This window comes from Gobio gobio, assembly GCF_949357685.1.
Source record: "Gobio gobio genome assembly, chromosome: 11".
Classification (NCBI taxonomy): domain Eukaryota; kingdom Metazoa; phylum Chordata; class Actinopteri; order Cypriniformes; family Gobionidae; genus Gobio; species Gobio gobio.
Genome location: NC_137104.1, coordinates 4,375,557 through 4,393,515, shown reverse-complemented (window position 1 = coordinate 4,393,515; position 17,959 = coordinate 4,375,557). Strand labels below are relative to the sequence as shown.

Sequence of the window (17,959 nt, the reverse complement as noted above, 5' to 3'; positions counted from 1 at the left end):
TGAAAATTCTGTCATTAATTACTTCCCCTCATGTCGTTGGACACCCGTCAGACCTCCGTTCATCTTCAGAACACAAATGAAGATATTTTAGTGTACATCTGATGGCTCTGAAAGGCCTCCATTGGCTCACTCTCAAGACCCTTAAAAGGTACTAAAGACGTCGTTACAAAGTCCATCTCACTACAGTGGTTCTACAATAACTTTATGAATCGGCGAGAATAGTTTTTGTGCGCAATAAAACCCTAAATAACGACTTACATAGTGATGACGATTTCAAAACACGGCCTCATGAAGCTTCGAAGCGTTATGAATCAGTGAGTCGAATCATGATTCAGATCGCGTGTCAAACTGCTGAAATTTGGCGATTCAAACTGCTGAATCGACTCACTGATTCATAACGCTTCGAAGCTTCATGATGCCGTGTTTTGAAATCGTCATCAATATATAAGTCGTTATTTAGGTTTTTTTTGCACACAAAAACTATTCTCGCCGATTCATAAAGTTATTGTAGAACCACTGTAGTGAGATGGACTTTGTAATGACGTCTTTAGTGTCTTTTAAGGGTCTTGAGAGTGTAAAGTGCCATTGAGCCAATGGAGGCCTTTCAGAGCCATCAGATTTACACTAAAATATCTTCATTTGTGTTCTGAAGATGAACGGAGGTCTTACGGGTGTCGAACGACATGAGGGTCAGTAATTAATGACAGAATTTTCCTTTTTGGGTGAACTAACCCTTTAAGCAGCAATGCACAGATTTGGACTTGTAACAGTTGCACATTACAATCATAAATCAAAAGGCAACTCATTTTAGCCTTATTTGTAATCCTAAACCTTTTGGATTTGGGCTAGCATTGAACAGTTGACAGACGGAAGTGCTTAAGCTCTTAAACCTCGCAAGTAAAAACAGTTCACATTGCCTTATCTACGACCAAGCATGCAGCCACACAGCAAATATCCTACATTTCGATTCATATGATAACAGAAGGACACGTTCCCTTCATTTTCACACTGCAAAGGCCCTAAGGCTAGAGAATGCCTGGATTTGAGAGCTTCAGTTGCGGTCTAAAAAGGGGCCCTGGGGACCGAATCACTGTGCAAGCACTTATTGTTCTCTAACAGAGCTCCAGGGTTTGGACACAGCAACACCACAGGCTGGATCTTTGGCTGAACGCTGTAAGCATGTGACACACAGGCAGGTGGGGAAGCTAGATAGTCCATTTAGCCTCGGCGGAAGAGCCGGGATAGATTGCGCAATCAAAATGGAAGGCCTTTAATGCTTATAGCAACTTTTGATATAAAGGGATAGTTCACCCAAATATGAAAATTAGACCATGATTTACTCTCCCTCAAGTCATCCTATAGGTGTGTATGATAGGGGTGGGCGATATCTCGATATTCAAAATATATCGAGATATTTTTTAAACACGATATGGATTTTGACTAGGGGTGTAACGATTCATCTACTACATCGATGTATCGATTTATTTTCCTATGATCTAACTACATCGATCTGTGCTCGGCAAGTTGGCCTTCCGGACGACATCTATCGATCTAACATCGTTTTAAAAGGTAATCAATCGATTGTATCGATCATGGGAAATAACGCATTGGATTTAAGCACGTCAGACTTTATATGGATATTTTTTCTTAGCACTTTTAATGATAAAGCCGTTAAACGTTACTCGATTAAGTCTGCCTATCTGTGACATCATCGCAACGCACGCACCAGCAGCAGCGCTAAGAAAACAAAACATAGCATGGCGGATGGCAGAGGAGAAGCCAACCAGCGAGAAATTATCAAGCCACCAGGAGAAAGAGCTAAGTTAGTAACGTGTTACCTGTACTTTCAACCCTTGCTAAATGTTACCTGTGCATTCCTGGCCCCAGTGTGCCAGCAGAGCGAGTTTTTAGTACAGCTGGAGACATAGTGAACGCACAGAGAAGTGTTCTGAGGTCAGATCATGTTGATATTTTTGAAAAAGAAATCTGTAGAGTCATTGAAGAGTAGTTGGTTACATTTTATCTTTTGTTAAATATTGTTTGTTTATTAAACTGAGAGTAGTAGCAGGTTCAGCCAGTTTATTCAACCTGAAGAAATGTTGGTTGCACTTTATTTTTGATATTAATATTGTATTTGTATTATTTTAATGTTGTAAAACAACAGCAAAAATAGCAGGTAAACCTACTATTAATTAAACCTGAAGAGTAGTTAGTTGCACTTTATTTTTTATACTAATATTGTAATATTATTATGTTGGAAAACAAAAGCAGAAGTAGCAGGTTAACCTACTGTTGAAATGTTGGTTGCACTTACTGTGCTTTTATTGAAAATGTATTGAAAATTGAAAATGAGAGCAGAAAAGGTTAACTTCCTTTTAATTCAACCTAAACTGTTGGTTGCACTTTATTCAAATAAAATTTGAATGCATTTGCCATTAATTGTTGTTTACTTGTTTGTTTATATCCATAATTAATTGACATACCGGATTCCCTTACAAGAAACAACAGGAATCTAGAAAACTTCACCTGCACTGACCAGTATCCAGATATTTATTTCAGTCACACAATTTTTGGCTAAAAAGTTACTGAATCGATTTCAAGTCACTGAATCGTTTCGGATCGTATCGTTCTAAATGAACCAATATCGTCCTTGAATCGTATCGACAACCTCAAATCGTGATACGAATCGAAGTTAAAACGAATTGTTACACCCCTAATTTTGACATATCGTATATATCGATATATTGTTTATATTTAATTCTGATTCCGCCACTTTGCTTGTTTGCCTTCTCTGTGCTGTGCTCGCCCCCGCTCGCTCGCAACCAGCTCGGAGGCTACAGAACTCGTCTTAAAAACAACTGGCTCCATTATATGGAGATACTTCGGTTAAGGCGTCGGACGAACAGCAGACAGATGTCTACTGCCATGAACGCCGACAGTTGGTTCTCAAACACTTGATCCAAGATACAGTTTACCTAGGCAGCATTACTTTGCGAGACAAGAACTCCCGCGACTGTACACTACAGAGAGAGAGAGCGGCTTGCTTGCTGGAGAAGGTTACTTACTATTGCCCTTGATTTGAGTTGTTTTATTTTTGAATGAAAATTCATTATTTGCATGCGTTTTTTAAAGCCTTGCGCGTAGGGCACCGAGCGCGCGCACTAAAAGCCTGTCAAACAAGTGATTACTGGACTAAATCTTACTGCGCTAATACTGTCAAATACACACACGGTTAACATAAACACAGTCGGTTATGTCTAAAGTGAAAGTAAAATCGGCGTGTGTTTGTATATTAGATGCATGAAAGTCTTAAATTGACAGCAGGGCAGCCTAGTGAACACGCTGCCGCTTGTCCTTAAAGGGACAGTTCACTCTAAAATGATGTCATTATTTACTCACTCTAATGTTGTTCCAAACCTGTATTAATTTCTTCTGTTGAACAGCTGATAGTAGCGATTGACATCCATATTATTATTTCCTACAATGGGGACCAGCAACTGTTTGGTTTCCAATATTCTTCAAAATATATGTTATGTCCAACAGAAGAAAGAACTTTATTCAGGTTTAAAACAACTTGAGCGTGAGTAATCAATGACAGAATTTTCATTTTTGAGTGAACTATTCCTTTAGTGGTTAATAAAATAACAAAAGACAAAGACAAAATCACTCACTGCTCTTGACTGAAAAACTAATACAGTAGCTTTAATAAGAATCAATGTATATTTTATAGGGAAGTCTATGTAGTGTTTTATTTTTACATTTATTAATTCAATTTCATACTAATATGCTGCTGTACAGCTCTGAGCTGCCAGTGTAAATCTTTATAAATATATATTTATTTTATATTATACAGTACACTAGGAATGTGTACAAGGGTTTTTAAAAGTAAAGTTTTAAGTTTAAGTAAGGTTTTTCAAGTCTTTTAAGTAAAATAAAGAAAGTATTGCAATAAAAAAAATATTATTTTTTCCTCCTTAAGCTCTTGCTGTTCGGCTAAGAATAGAATAGCAAAAATCTGATGCAACTAGCCATCAGAACCGAACCGAAAACCGTGGTAAAAGAACCGTATTGAACTGTGGACTTACTGTATTGTTGCATCCCTACTTTGTTCCTAAATGAACTGCCTACCTCTTTGCACTTCAATAAAAAAAAAAGACTTTGTGGTATTTGGCATATTTGTTTTTGCAGTAGTTTTTGGGGGTTTATTTTTCTTGTAAAGATATCGAGATATATATCGTATATCGAGATATAGCCAAATATATCGATATAAATGTTTTGCTCCATATCGCCCAGCCCTAGTGTATGACATTCTTCTTTCAGACGAACACAATTAGAGTTATTAGAAATGTCCTGGCTCTTCCAAGCTTTATAATGGCACATACAAGTGCATCCGTCCATCATAAAAGTGCATCCGTCTATCATAAAAGTGCATCCGTCCATCATAAAGTGCATCTGTCCATCATAAAGTGCATCCGTCCGTCCATCATAAGTGCAACAGTCCATTATAAAAGTGCATCTATCCATTATTAAAGTGCATCTATCCATCATAAAAATACATCTATCCATCATAAAAATACATCTTTCCATCATAAAAGTGCATCTATCCATCATAAAAGTGCATCTATCATCATAAAAATTAGGGGTGTAACGGTACACAAAACTGACGGTTCGGTACGTACCTCGGTTTTGAAGTCACGGTTCGGTACAGCAGATTTACAAAATTGCTTTTTATTTATTTTTTATATTTAACAGTGGTTTACTGGAGAAAAAAGTGTCCTTGAATGAATTAAATTATATCTAAAAGTTTATTTATGATATTTCTGTAAATTATATAGGGAGCCCTTACTTGTACATTAATATTAAAAATTCACAACAGAGCCCAAACTATTAGCCTAAATTCAGTTGCTATTTATTTTTAGGTATAATAATCAACACTCAAATAACACATTGTGTGCAAATATGTAAACTTCACATAAGGCAGTTTTTGCATTAACTTCTAAATCTAATTATAAAATAGTTTTTTTCTCCAAATCGTTGTTGAAATATAATAATTTATATACAGTGTCTGTCATTTTCATGACAGGTTTATTTAACATGCATGAAATAATCAAGACATCAGGTTAAGTAGAATATAATGAATATAACGGCTAATATAGAGCATATATTTAGCGAAAGAGTTGATTTCTCTAGTGAATAAAATTCTGTGGACACTGAATGACTGCCTGAGGTAAATGTGATGCTAACGTTACATGACATTGTTTAGTTCACAAGCAGTTATATTGACATCTTTCCGCAGTTGAAACACTGATTTAGCCATTACACCACATATATACATGACAGTAAATTGTAATGTATCCTCAGCATACCTTCATGTTTATTCTTGAATCTTTAGTAACAGATGATCGATCGCCTTCACAGATGATCGCGTTCACGCGCGTGCGCGTCGCGCGGCCGCTTGAACTGTGATCAGTGACCAGTCACGCCACATAGAGCGTCAAAACGGCATTTATCGTTTGAATTTCGTGATAAAATGGACTGAATACTTAATATGTTCGTGTGGGAACTCGGATTGAAGTGTGTTCCGCGCTTACAACAAGCCGACAGTGAACTGTTAAAGATTACATTAATAACCGTTCGACGCGTGCACCGTTCACAAATGATCGCGGTCACGCGGCGCGTGGCCACTTGAACTGTGTTTAGTGATCACTGATCAGTCACGCACATTAAAGAGCATCAAAACGTCATTTATAGTTTGAATTTCATGATAATATGGACTGAATACTTAATATGTTCGTGTGGGAACTCGGATTGAAGTGTGTTCCGCGCTTACAACAAGCCGACTGTTAACTGTTAAACATTACATTCATAACCGTTCGGTACACGCGTGCACCGTACCGGAAGCCCTGTACCGAAACGGTTCAATACGAATACGTGTACCGTTACACCCCTAATAAAAATACATCTATCCGTCATAAAAGTGCATCTATCCATCATAAAAATACATCTATCCATTATAAAAAGTGCATCTATCCATCATAAGACTGCATCTATTCATCATAAAAGTACATCTATCCATTATTAAAGTACATCTATCCATCATAAAAAATACATCTATCCATCATAAGACTGCATCTAACCATCATAAAAATACATCTATCCATCATAAAAGTGCATCTGTCCATCATTAAAGTGCATCTATCCATCATAAAAATACATCTATCCATCATAAGACTGCATCTATCCATCATAACATTGCATCTATCCATCATAAGACTGCATCTATCCATCATAAAAATACATCTATCCATCATAAGTGCATCTGTCCATCATAAAAGTGCATCTATCCATCATAAAAGTACTTCTATCCATTATTAAAGTGCATCTATCCATCATAAAAATACATCTATCCGTCATAAAAGTGCCTCTATCCATCATATAACTGCTCCACATAGCTCCAGGGGGGTTAAGAGGAAAGAGCCAGGACATTTTTAATATAACTGTGTTCGTCTGAAAGAAGAATGCCATATACACCTCGGATGACTTGAGGGTGAGTAAATCATGGGCTAATTTAAATTTTTGGGTGAACTATCCCTTTAACTATAGGAGTGCAATTCATCTTCCCGCCTCACTCAAGGAGGATAGGATAAACAACATGAGCGTGAATATGAAACCAGCCGTGAGCATGGCTGAGGCCTCACGCATTGCAACACAAGTCACTTCCTGTCAACAGTGTGCACACGATCCAATCAATACTGCAGAAATGTGTAAGTTCAACCACACTTTATGCTTCCACTATGATGTCCTCTAATCTAGTAAACACACCTGCATGGATAAGTTTAGTAAAATCATAATTGTGGGTATTTTTATTACAAAACATGGCTTCACTTCAGAAGGCCGTTATTAACCCCCGGAGCACTTTCATGATGGATGGATGCACTTTTTAGGGCTTCAAAAACTCGACCCCCATTTTAAAGCTTGGTTTTTTAAATATAAATGTGTTTGGCTGGAAGTCATATAAGACCTAGGATGGCTTGAGGGCGAGTAAATTAAGGGATAACTTATTTTTGGGTGAAGTAAACCTTTTTGGTAAAAACACCTGCTAGACTAATATTGTTAAACATGTTAATGCATTCAGTCCCTCCAGAAAAACGCGATTATGCGATCGCGTGATTTAACGCATAATCAGCCAAAGTCCGCATATTCATGCGGGGGCCGCATTTTTTTCAAATACGCCGCACTTTCGCCGCATAAATTGCCTATTTCCGCGTGCAAAATATGCGGGGCTATCATGATTTCATAATCCCCGCATTTTCGTTGCAAAAAAAGTCATATATATTAGCAGAAAGTTGAAAAATTTTCGTTTACTTCACACAAGAGCCGCCATTTCCGCCTATTGCCATGGGAACGTTTTGAAGTGACGTGATTACCCGACGCGAACGTCATCGAAAAGCTTCAAACCCCGTGGAGAAACCATAGATATCGCTGAAACCATGATGAAGCACAAACTCACATTGGCCAACAACAATAACAGCAAAAGAGCAAAGCAGTTTCCCTGTGTGCTGACTGATTTCAAAACACAGCATCATGAAGCTTTGAAGCGTTATGAATCAATGAGTCGATTCAGCGGTTTGAAGCGTTATGAATCAATGAGTCGATTCAGCGGGTTGAAGCGTTATGAATCAATGAGTCGATTCAGCGGGTTGAAGCGTTATGAATCAATGAGTCGATTCAGCGGTTTGAACCGTTATGAATCAATGAGTCGATTCAGCGGTTTGAAGCGTTATGAATCAATGAGTCGATTCAGCGGTTTGAAGCGTTATGAATCAATGAGTCGATTCAGCGGGTTGGATCGCCAAAGTCACGTATTTCAGCAGTTTGACACGCGATCCGAATCATGAATCGACTCGATGATTCATAGCATCATGATGCTGTGTTTTGAAATCAGTCATCACTTTATAAGTCGTTATTTAGTTTTTTTTGCACACAATAACTATTATCGTTGCTTCATAAAGTTATTGTAGAACCACTGTAGTGAGATGGACTTTGTAACGACGTCTTTAGTAGGCTACCTTTTATGGGTCTTGAGAGTGTACATTGTGCCAATGGAGGCCTTTCTGAGCCATCGGAATTCAACTAAAATATCTTAATTTGTGTCCAACAACATAAAGGGAAGTCATTAATGACAGAATTTTCATTTTTAGGTGAACTAACCCTTTAAGAGATTGCACTTTGTGCATTGGAAGTACTCAAATGTCTGTTTTGTATAGCGACATCTGTAAAACAGGAAGTTATTTATTAATTTTTTCAGAAGTTGTAGCATATTCCTTTTGTAAAGCTACAGAACTTGATTGACTAAATGTTTTGTAAATTTGAGCCATTATTAAGGTCTTCAATAAAACAAGATGAGAACTTAAATATTCCAGCACTTTCTGTGATGTAGTGCTTTTTTTCTCTTTCTCATCAAACCGCAGTTATTGCAAGTTCCCGCAATTTTATCGCATAAAATTGCATAAATATCCCGCATTTTTCATCGCATTTTTTAAGAAAACGTACCGCATAATCAAGGATTTTTGCCCGCAACAATCACAAAAAAGGCCGCATTTTTCTGGAAGGACTGTGCAATACAAAAGAATAAAAGTTTCCGAATCCCACACACAGAAAGAATGAGACTAGAATAGACAAACTCCATATTTTGACAGTTCAAGATCGACAAATGTATTTTTAAGGCACAGTATGTAATTTTGACCCACTAGAAGTTGCATATTCAAAACAAAGGCGTAGCTTGTTGATGCAGAACAGACGAGCGCTTTTGCTTCCGCTCATGTAGGGTAACACACATTTAAGTGTGTTGAGAGTTATGTTATAATCATATTAGGGATTTTAGAGTTCCCATTAAAAACATATTAATTTTCAGTCCATTTTATCCCCAAATACAAACGATAAATGGCGTTTCAAAGCTATTTAATGTATATGCACATCAGTTCAAGCGGCGGAGCGCATGTGAAAGCCCTCATCTCTTCCGATTGAATAAACATGAATTAATATCTTAAGGTATGCTGAGGATACATTACAACTTACTGAAATGTATCATGTCGAGTAATCGCTCAATCTGAGGAAAGACAAACATCTTGAGAACAATGTCACGCAGCATCACATTTACCTCAGAAGTCATTCAGTGTCACAGCTGTGAGTTCACTAGAGAAATCAACTCTTTCACTAAATATATTCACTATAGTGGCCGTTATATTCACCGTATCAGCCGTTATATTCACCGTATCAGCCGTTATATTTAGGGACACAATTATTGAGGTCATGTACATATATTGTGCGATATATTGATTATTGCGCCAGGCCCATATATTCACTATATTAGCCTATATATGCACTATATTAGCCTATATATATTCAGTATATTAGCCTATATATGACCATATATATATTCATTATATTCTACTGAACCTGTTACTGATGTATTGATTATTTAATGAATGGTTAAATAAATATGTCATGGATAGAAATGACAGCCATTGTGTATAAATTTTCAACAACGAATTGGAGAACGATTTAGATTTAGAAGTTATTGCAAAAACTGCCTTATGTGAAGTTTATGTTTGCAAACAATGTGCCATTTGAGTGATGATTATTATATATAAAAAATAAATAGCAACTGAATTTAGGCTAATAATTTGCGCTTTGTCCTTTCATATTATATTAATGTGCAAGTAAGGTCTCCCTATATAGTTTACACTTTACAGCATTAGCAGAGATAATCTTTTTATCTTTATAATTAAATTAATTTAAGGCCAGACAATTTTTCCAATAAACCACTGTTTAATAAGAATAAATAAATTTCTCTGGATTTAAACATTTGGGATAATGTAACTGCACAAGTCAAGAAAATATATAACTAGCGGTTTTGTATATTCCAATCCAAAAATCTTACATATTGTGCCTTTAATGGCCGATATGAATTATTTGTATCATGTAGCTGATAACGAATATGCAGAACCAATACAGAAATACACTTAACCATTTACCAATATTTATATTTTTTGTTAGTCAAATAAATGCTGTACCTCTCTAACCTACTTAATTTGCCTAAAACACATATTCATATATCGAGGAAAATTATTTTCATACTACTAAAGTTGGGAGCAAAATATGCCTTGAGACTATAAGACTTATTAAAACATATCTGTTCATAGACCATGGAGTTATTCACTTTTCATAAAGGGTTACCAGTGTGTGTGTGTGTGTGAGGCTCAGATCCCTCAGAAAACACGCCACGACACGCACACACTCATCCCGCCTTTCCTCGGGATCATAAACCCAGTGCATCCACATTATCCTGCGCTTTCCCATTAACACCAACACATGTTCCAGACTCGCTAAATCACATCCAATTCATATCTAGACTTAGCAGAAGTCAAGAAAACGCACAAAAGTGCTCTGAAGCTCAGGTTACCCTCATGTGGACCATCTGCGAGTTCACATATGAGTGAAGAGGAAAGCGCCAGAGTATAAAAACTGTTTATTTACAGTATAACAACATTAAAACGCGGTTTAAACGCTCTTGTGTTTGTTCAAATGTACGCACTCTTGTTTGACGCCGGTGCGCGCCGCCGCTAACGGCTAACGTGTTGTGTTTGAAACACGTTCACGCGGGTTGTCTTAAAATTGGTGGAATACGTTCAAATCTCGCCTTTCTAACGCTACATTTCGAGCATTTTCCACACCGAATGGCTGTCTCTCTCCAGTCAAATGAGTTAACGGTATTGCGGTGACAGCGTTGAGACCGTTTGCTGAAGGAACGTGAACAGGCCTGAAACAGGCCTCAAAATGTCTCCTGCTTTACAAAAACAAAACCCGCCGCCAAACCACCGGCCCGGCTTAAGCTAACAACCGCTAAAATCCTTGTCATGGCGCCTAGGGCTTCGTTTTATTTACCTGTTTGCCTTTGGCATACGGTTTTGAAGCGATGTGGTATCTTCTTGATCTGATTTTCCCTCCTCCTGTCGCCGCCATGGCTAACTAGATTGAGTCTGCTCAGTAGCGCTCCGCTGTCACAGCGCAGCTCTCCAATATACCATCAGCCACTTCGGCGCTGGGGTTTGTGGGAAATTGAGTTCGGATATACACAAACGCGTTCAATATTGACGTCGGTTTGTAGGACAACTGGCCGTGGGTTCGGAATGTTTTGGGGTTTTTTAGATCGGCGGATATGAGTAAAAAAAACATTACGTGAAGCGACTTTCATGTTCAACGAGATAAACTACTGAGTCACTGCTCAAACGGGAATTCTGAATTTGATCAGACATTTAGTCATAAATAATTTTACACTTATTTCTTCAATGGCATGTTGTGTACATTATGAAGAAGGGCTAATAACCTCCTTTTCTTCTCCGAGATGGACTGAAATATCCATTTGAGTTCCTTTCTGCTAATGATCGTAATAAATGTTAAATATATATATTAAAAATAAATGCAAATAAAATAAAATAATAAATAACAAATTAATTAAATAAAAATAAATAAATGATAACTAGATAAATTAAAATAAATGATTGTATTTAAAAAATAAAATAGAAAATAATAAAAAAAACTGATAAATAACTAAATGGTAAATAAATAATAAATTAAACAAATAAACATAAAAATAAATAGATACATAATAAATTAAATAGAAATGTAAATACATATATAAAATAAATAAATAACAAATAGATAAATAACAAATTAAATAAATACAAATAAATAAATGTTAATAAATAAAAAAATTAAAAATTAAAATAGAACATAATAAAAAATAAATAAGATAAAAATAAATAAATGACAAATATATAAATAAAAGAATAGAGAAAATATACGATTGGATGGATGGATAGAAGATAGATGGATGGCTGGACGGATGCATGAATGGATGGATGAATGGATGGATGGATAGAAGATGGACGGACGGATGGATGGATGGACGGATAGATGGATGGATGGATGTATGGACAGAAGATGGACGGATGGATGGACAGACAGACAGACGGATAGAAGATAGATGGATGATGGCTGTATGGACAGAAGATGGACGGACAGAAAGACGGACTGACGGATAGAAGATGGACGGATAGAAGATGGATGGATGTATGGACAGAAGATGGACGGACGGATAGAAGATGGATGGATGTATGGACAGAAGATGGACGGATAGAAGATGGATGGATGTATGGACAGAAGATGGACGGACAGAAAGACGGACGGACGGATGGATGGATGGACGGATAGAAGATGGATGGATGTATGGACAGAAGATGGACGGACGGATAGAAGATGGATGGATGTATGGACAGAAGATGGACGGACGGATAGAAGATGGATGGATGTATGGACAGAAGATGGACGGACAGAAAGACGGACGGACGGATGGATGGATGGACGGATAGAAGATGGATGGATGTATGGACAGAAGATGGACGGACGGATAGAAGATGGATGGATGTATGGACAGAAGATGGACGGACGGATAGAAGATGGATGGATGTATGGACAGAAGATGGACGGACGGATAGAAGATGGATGGATGTATGGACAGAAGATGGACGGACGGATAGAAGATGGATGGATGTATGGACAGAAGATGGACGGACGGATAGAAGATGGATGGATGTATGGACAGAAGATGGACGGACAGAAAGACGGACGGACGGATGGATGGATGGACGGATAGAAGATGGATGGATGTATGGACAGAAGATGGACGGACGGATAGAAGATGGATGGATGTATGGACAGAAGATGGACGGACGGATAGAAGATGGATGGATGTATGGACAGAAGATGGACGGACGGATAGAAGATGGATGGATGTATGGACAGAAGATGGACGGACGGATAGAAGATGGATGGATGTATGGACAGAAGATGGACGGACGGATAGAAGATGGATGGATGTATGGACAGAAGATGGACGGACGGATAGAAGATGGATGGATGTATGGACAGAAGATGGACGGACGGATAGAAGATGGATGGATGTATGGACAGAAGATGGACGGACGGATAGAAGATGGATGGATGTATGGACAGAAGATGGACGGACGGATAGAAGATGGATGGATGTATGGACAGAAGATGGACGGACGGATAGAAGATGGATGGATGTATGGACAGAAGATGGACGGACGGATAGAAGATGGATGGATGTATGGACAGAAGATGGACGGACGGATAGAAGATGGATGGATGTATGGACAGAAGATGGACGGACGGATAGAAGATGGATGGATGTATGGACAGACGGATAGAAGATGGATGGCTGTATGGACAGAAGATGGACGGACAGATAGAAGATGGATGGCTGTATGGACAGAAGATGGACGGACAGATAGAAGATGGATGGCTGTATGGACAGAAGATGGACAGACGGATAGAAGATGGATGGCTGTATGGACAGAAGATGGACAGACGGATAGAAGATGGATGGCTGTATGGACAGAAGATGGACGGACAGATAGAAGATGGATGGCTGTATGGACAGAAGATGGACGGACAGATAGAAGATGGATGGCTGTATGGACAGAAGATGGACGGACAGATAGAAGATGGATGGCTGTATGGACAGAAGATGGACAGACGGATAGAAGATGGATGGCTGTATGGACAGAAGATGGACAGACGGATAGAAGATGGATGGCTGTATGGACAGAAGATGGACGGACAGATAGAAGATGGATGGCTGTATGGACAGAAGATGGACGGACAGATAGAAGATGGATGGCTGTATGGACAGAAGATGGACGGACAGATAGAAGATGGATGGCTGTATGGACAGAAGATGGACGGACAGATAGAAGATGGATGGCTGTATGGACAGAAGATGGACAGACGGATAGAAGATGGATGGCTGTATGGACAGAAGATGGACGGACAGATAGAAGATGGATGGCTGTATGGACAGAAGATGGACGGACAGAAAGACAGACGGACGGATGGTTGGATGGACGGATAGAAGATGGATGGCTGTATGGACAGAAGATGGACGGACAGATAGAAGATGGATGGCTGTATGGACAGAAGATGGACGGACAGATAGAAGATGGATGGCTGTATGGACAGAAGATGGACGGACAGATAGAAGATGGATGGCTGTATGGACAGAAGATGGACGGACAGAAAGACAGACGGACGGATGGTTGGATGGACGGATAGAAGATGGATGGATGTATGGACAGAAGATGGACGGACGGATAGAAGATGGATGGATGTATGGACAGAAGATGGACGGACAGAAAGACAGACGGACGGATGGTTGGATGTATGGACAGAAGATGGACGGACAGAAAGACAGACGGACGGATGGTTGGATGTATGGACAGAAGATGGACGGACGGATGGACGGATCTTGACAACCAATCAGATTTAAATACTTTAGTGTATTTTTCTATAAATATCCAGTAAGGTAAGCAACCCAACATCAGTGCAAAATGTGGACGGATGGATAGAAGATAGATGGACGGACGGACATAAGATAGATGGATGTGATGTATGGACAGAAGATGGATGGACGGATCTTGACAACCAATCAGATTTTAATACTTTAGTGTATTTTTCTATAAATAGGTAGCAACCCAACATCAGTGCAAAATGTGTTTGAAATAACCACATATAACATTTTCCCCCAAAATAATAATTAAACAATTACTAAGAAGCAAAGAGACTTCAATCCAGTATTTCATTTGAAAGATTTACTCAACGATACAGTATAAATGAATATTAATAAAGTGAAAATAACATTTCTTCCAGTCCAACCACTCAAATACACGCATTAGAAACTCACATCACGCCTCATTCCTCCATATAAATCACATTAAAGGTATGAAATAATCAGATATGAGAATACTGCGGTGGCAGATTCAAGCTTCACAAACCAGCGGATCACTGCAGAAATCAGCACTAGAAAGACGTTATTTTAGGGAAATCATTATTGGATTCGGCATAACTAACAGTTTGGGTATTGCTCAACAATTTGGTCCATGAAAAATGGTATGCAAAACAATTAAATAAGGCAAAAAAAAACATGAGAGTACCTTAATATAAGCGTCACCGTTTAGTATTATCAACACATGAAAAGAAAATCACAGCACAAAATAGTATTTTAGTTTCATTAAATGTGGGTTTTAAAGCGCCATAAAACAAATTGCAATGCATTTAAAGCCCTCACAGAGAACATGGGTCTAAAATCATTTATGCAAACGCACATGATGATGATTAATCATATCACAAAGAAAACTATAAATGCATAGAAAAAAATGTAATCATATTACATTTAAATAAATCAACAGCTCTTCATGCAAATGCCACAGGGTTTTAAATGTAAAGAGCAAATATAAGACTGAAGCATCTGTGCCAAGATCATCCTGCATTAAAAGTCAAAAGGCTCAAATACAGCTTGTGTTGACGTGCTGCATAAAACCTGATCAATGCATAAATGTGTGTCAAAACACAAGAGCAAGTGGAGAAAAATGTGCAAATTTAAGACAGGTCTGCCTGGTCTGCATGAACAATATTGGCAATAAGAACAAAAGTTGAATAACATTAACTGGCTCACACACTTCAGACATTTATGAGCCACATCAGTGCCATCAGAAAGTGTGTATCGTGTCCTTTCCTCCGTTTGCTTTGAGAGCTGTGTAAATAACCCGCAGTGCATTGAGAGATCATCATCGGACTCTCGCTGAGGTCACTTCCTGCCGCTCGTTCCATTGATTGATTTGTTTTTTCCAGAACCTCCTTTTCTTCTCCGGGATGAGCTGGAATTTCTACTGGAGTTCCTCTCTGCTAATGACAGAAGTAAATGTTCAGAAAAATAAATAAATAAATAAATAAAATACATAAAAATAAATAAAACAATGAGTAAATACATCAAAAATAAATAGATAAATAATAATAATAATAATAAATTAAATAAATACATACAAATAAATAAATAGATGAATAATAAATAAATGATACCTAGATAAATAAAACATAGAAACAAAAATAGCTAATAAATAAAATAAAATAAATAAATAGATAAATAATATTAAAATTTAAAAATCAAAATAAATGCATTAAATAAATAAATGGTAAGATAACAATTAATATATTAAAAATGAATAAATAATACATAACATAAATAAATAATAAATTCAATAAGTAAATCAAAATACATAAATAATAATAAATTGAATCAGTCAATAATAACTAGATAAATATAAAAATAAATAAATAAATACATAAAATAAATAATAAATAGATAAATAATATAAAATTAATTAAATATAATAAAATATTTTATAAATAAATAAAAAAAGAAAGATATAAAAATAAAATACATTACGATTAATAAATAAATACATAAAATAAATAATAAATAGAAAATAGAAAAAAAAACAAAAATAAATACATAAAAATAAAAACAGATAAATAATAATAAATTAAATCAATAATAAATGATAACTAGATAAATATAAAATATAAAATATAAAAAAATCATTGCATCCAAAATAAAAGTTTGTGTTGACATAATATATGTGTGTGTGTGTACTGTGTATAATTATTATGTGTATATAAGTACACACACATGCATGTACATATTTAAGAAATATACTGTATGTATAATTTATCTTATATATAAATATAAAGTTTTTATAAAAATATATTTTTCTTAAATATGTACATGCATGTGTGTGTACTTATATACAGATAATAATTATACACAGTACACACACACGTATATTATGTAAACACAAACTTTTATTTTGGATGCGATTAATCACAATTAATTTTTCCCCAGCACTAATTATATATATATGTATGTATGTATGTATGTATGTATATATATATATATATGTATATATATAATTAGTGCTGGGGAAAAATTAATTGTGATTAATCGCATCCAAAATAAAAGTTTGTGTTTACATAATATACGTGTGTGTGTACTGTGTATAATTAGAATATATATATATATATATATATACACAATAAATGTAGTTTAAAAGTAGTTTTTTTGCATTCTGGAAGAATAAATCATATATGTGATGTATTAATCTAGGTTTTAATTTCAGTCAATGTTTTTATTGAACATTGAGGAAGAAATTCTGAGTTCTTAAAGTTGGTTTTGGTATAAATAGATACAAAATATACAAAAGATCAATGCAAATTTGAGGAAAATTCTAAATAAACGTCTTCATCTGTAGAGTAGAAAAGGCAGATAATGAAAGGAAATTCCTGAGCATGACTGAGAAAAACAATCGTCTTCAGGAAACCCTCTGAAACTCATCAGATTGTGTGTTACCTGTGGCGCTTTCAGGAAAGAGTTCATCCGGGTCGATGAAGCTGCTGTCGTCACAATCTGTGATATTCTGTGAAGAGATTTATTATACGAGCACAAACCAGGTGAATAACCCCAGACATGATCATTAATGCATCACTGTGGCTAACTCTCTCTGATGGAAATAAAACTGAATGAGCGGTCGACAGCGCATCCCAGGATTTCTGCATCTCTCAGCACATCAGGATCCATTTACCTTCAGTCCCTTCCCATAATTCTGCTCGTACCAAACCATCCCATTCAGACAGAGAAAAGTGATGAAAGCCTGAGGTGGAAAGAGGAAGTGTGTATGAGAGACAGAACGACACCACACACACACACACACACACACGGATCCTAAAGTCTGAGAAAATGTTTATATATTATCTGCATAAAGCAAAAAGTCGAACATGAATTTCAGAACGTCTTCAAAAGTTCAAATTAAATTGACAGAATTTGACATTAATTCTGTTTTCTAAAGACTTGTCATGAGATTAATGAGTTACTTTGTCATATTTTAGGTTTTTACATCTCACAGTACACTAATGGTGGACAGAATAAAGGATACAGATATATGGACATATTTCCAGATAATACTGTACACATTTCTAAAAT

General features: G+C 36.7%; 2 protein-coding genes across 4 annotated transcripts in view; both read right to left on the bottom strand.

Moving 5' to 3' along the window:
* The window catches only part of nup153 (nucleoporin 153), a 65,224-nt gene extending 54,133 nt beyond the window's left edge, over positions 1–11,091 (bottom strand). The window contains exon 1 of one of the 2 annotated variants that reach the window (XM_079829171.1): positions 10,948–11,091. In XM_079829171.1, the coding sequence (XP_079685297.1) occupies positions 10,948–11,025 (78 nt within the window). In that variant the 5' untranslated portion in view covers positions 11,026–11,091. The remainder of the gene's footprint in view (positions 1–10,947) is intronic. The other variant, XM_079829172.1, reaches the window with a different exon arrangement.
* A 3,472-nt stretch (positions 11,092–14,563) lies between these two features.
* ptdss1b (phosphatidylserine synthase 1b) overlaps positions 14,564–17,959 on the bottom strand; it is a 26,462-nt gene continuing 23,066 nt past the window's right edge. Inside the window, exons 11-13 of one of the 2 annotated variants that reach the window (XM_079829603.1) lie at positions 17,562–17,630; positions 17,330–17,396; positions 14,564–15,828 (exon numbers count right to left, since the gene is read on the bottom strand). In XM_079829603.1, the coding sequence (XP_079685729.1) occupies positions 15,731–15,828; positions 17,330–17,396; positions 17,562–17,630 (234 nt within the window). In that variant the 3' untranslated portion in view covers positions 14,564–15,730. The remainder of the gene's footprint in view (positions 15,829–17,329; positions 17,397–17,561; positions 17,631–17,959) is intronic. The other variant, XM_079829602.1, reaches the window with a different exon arrangement.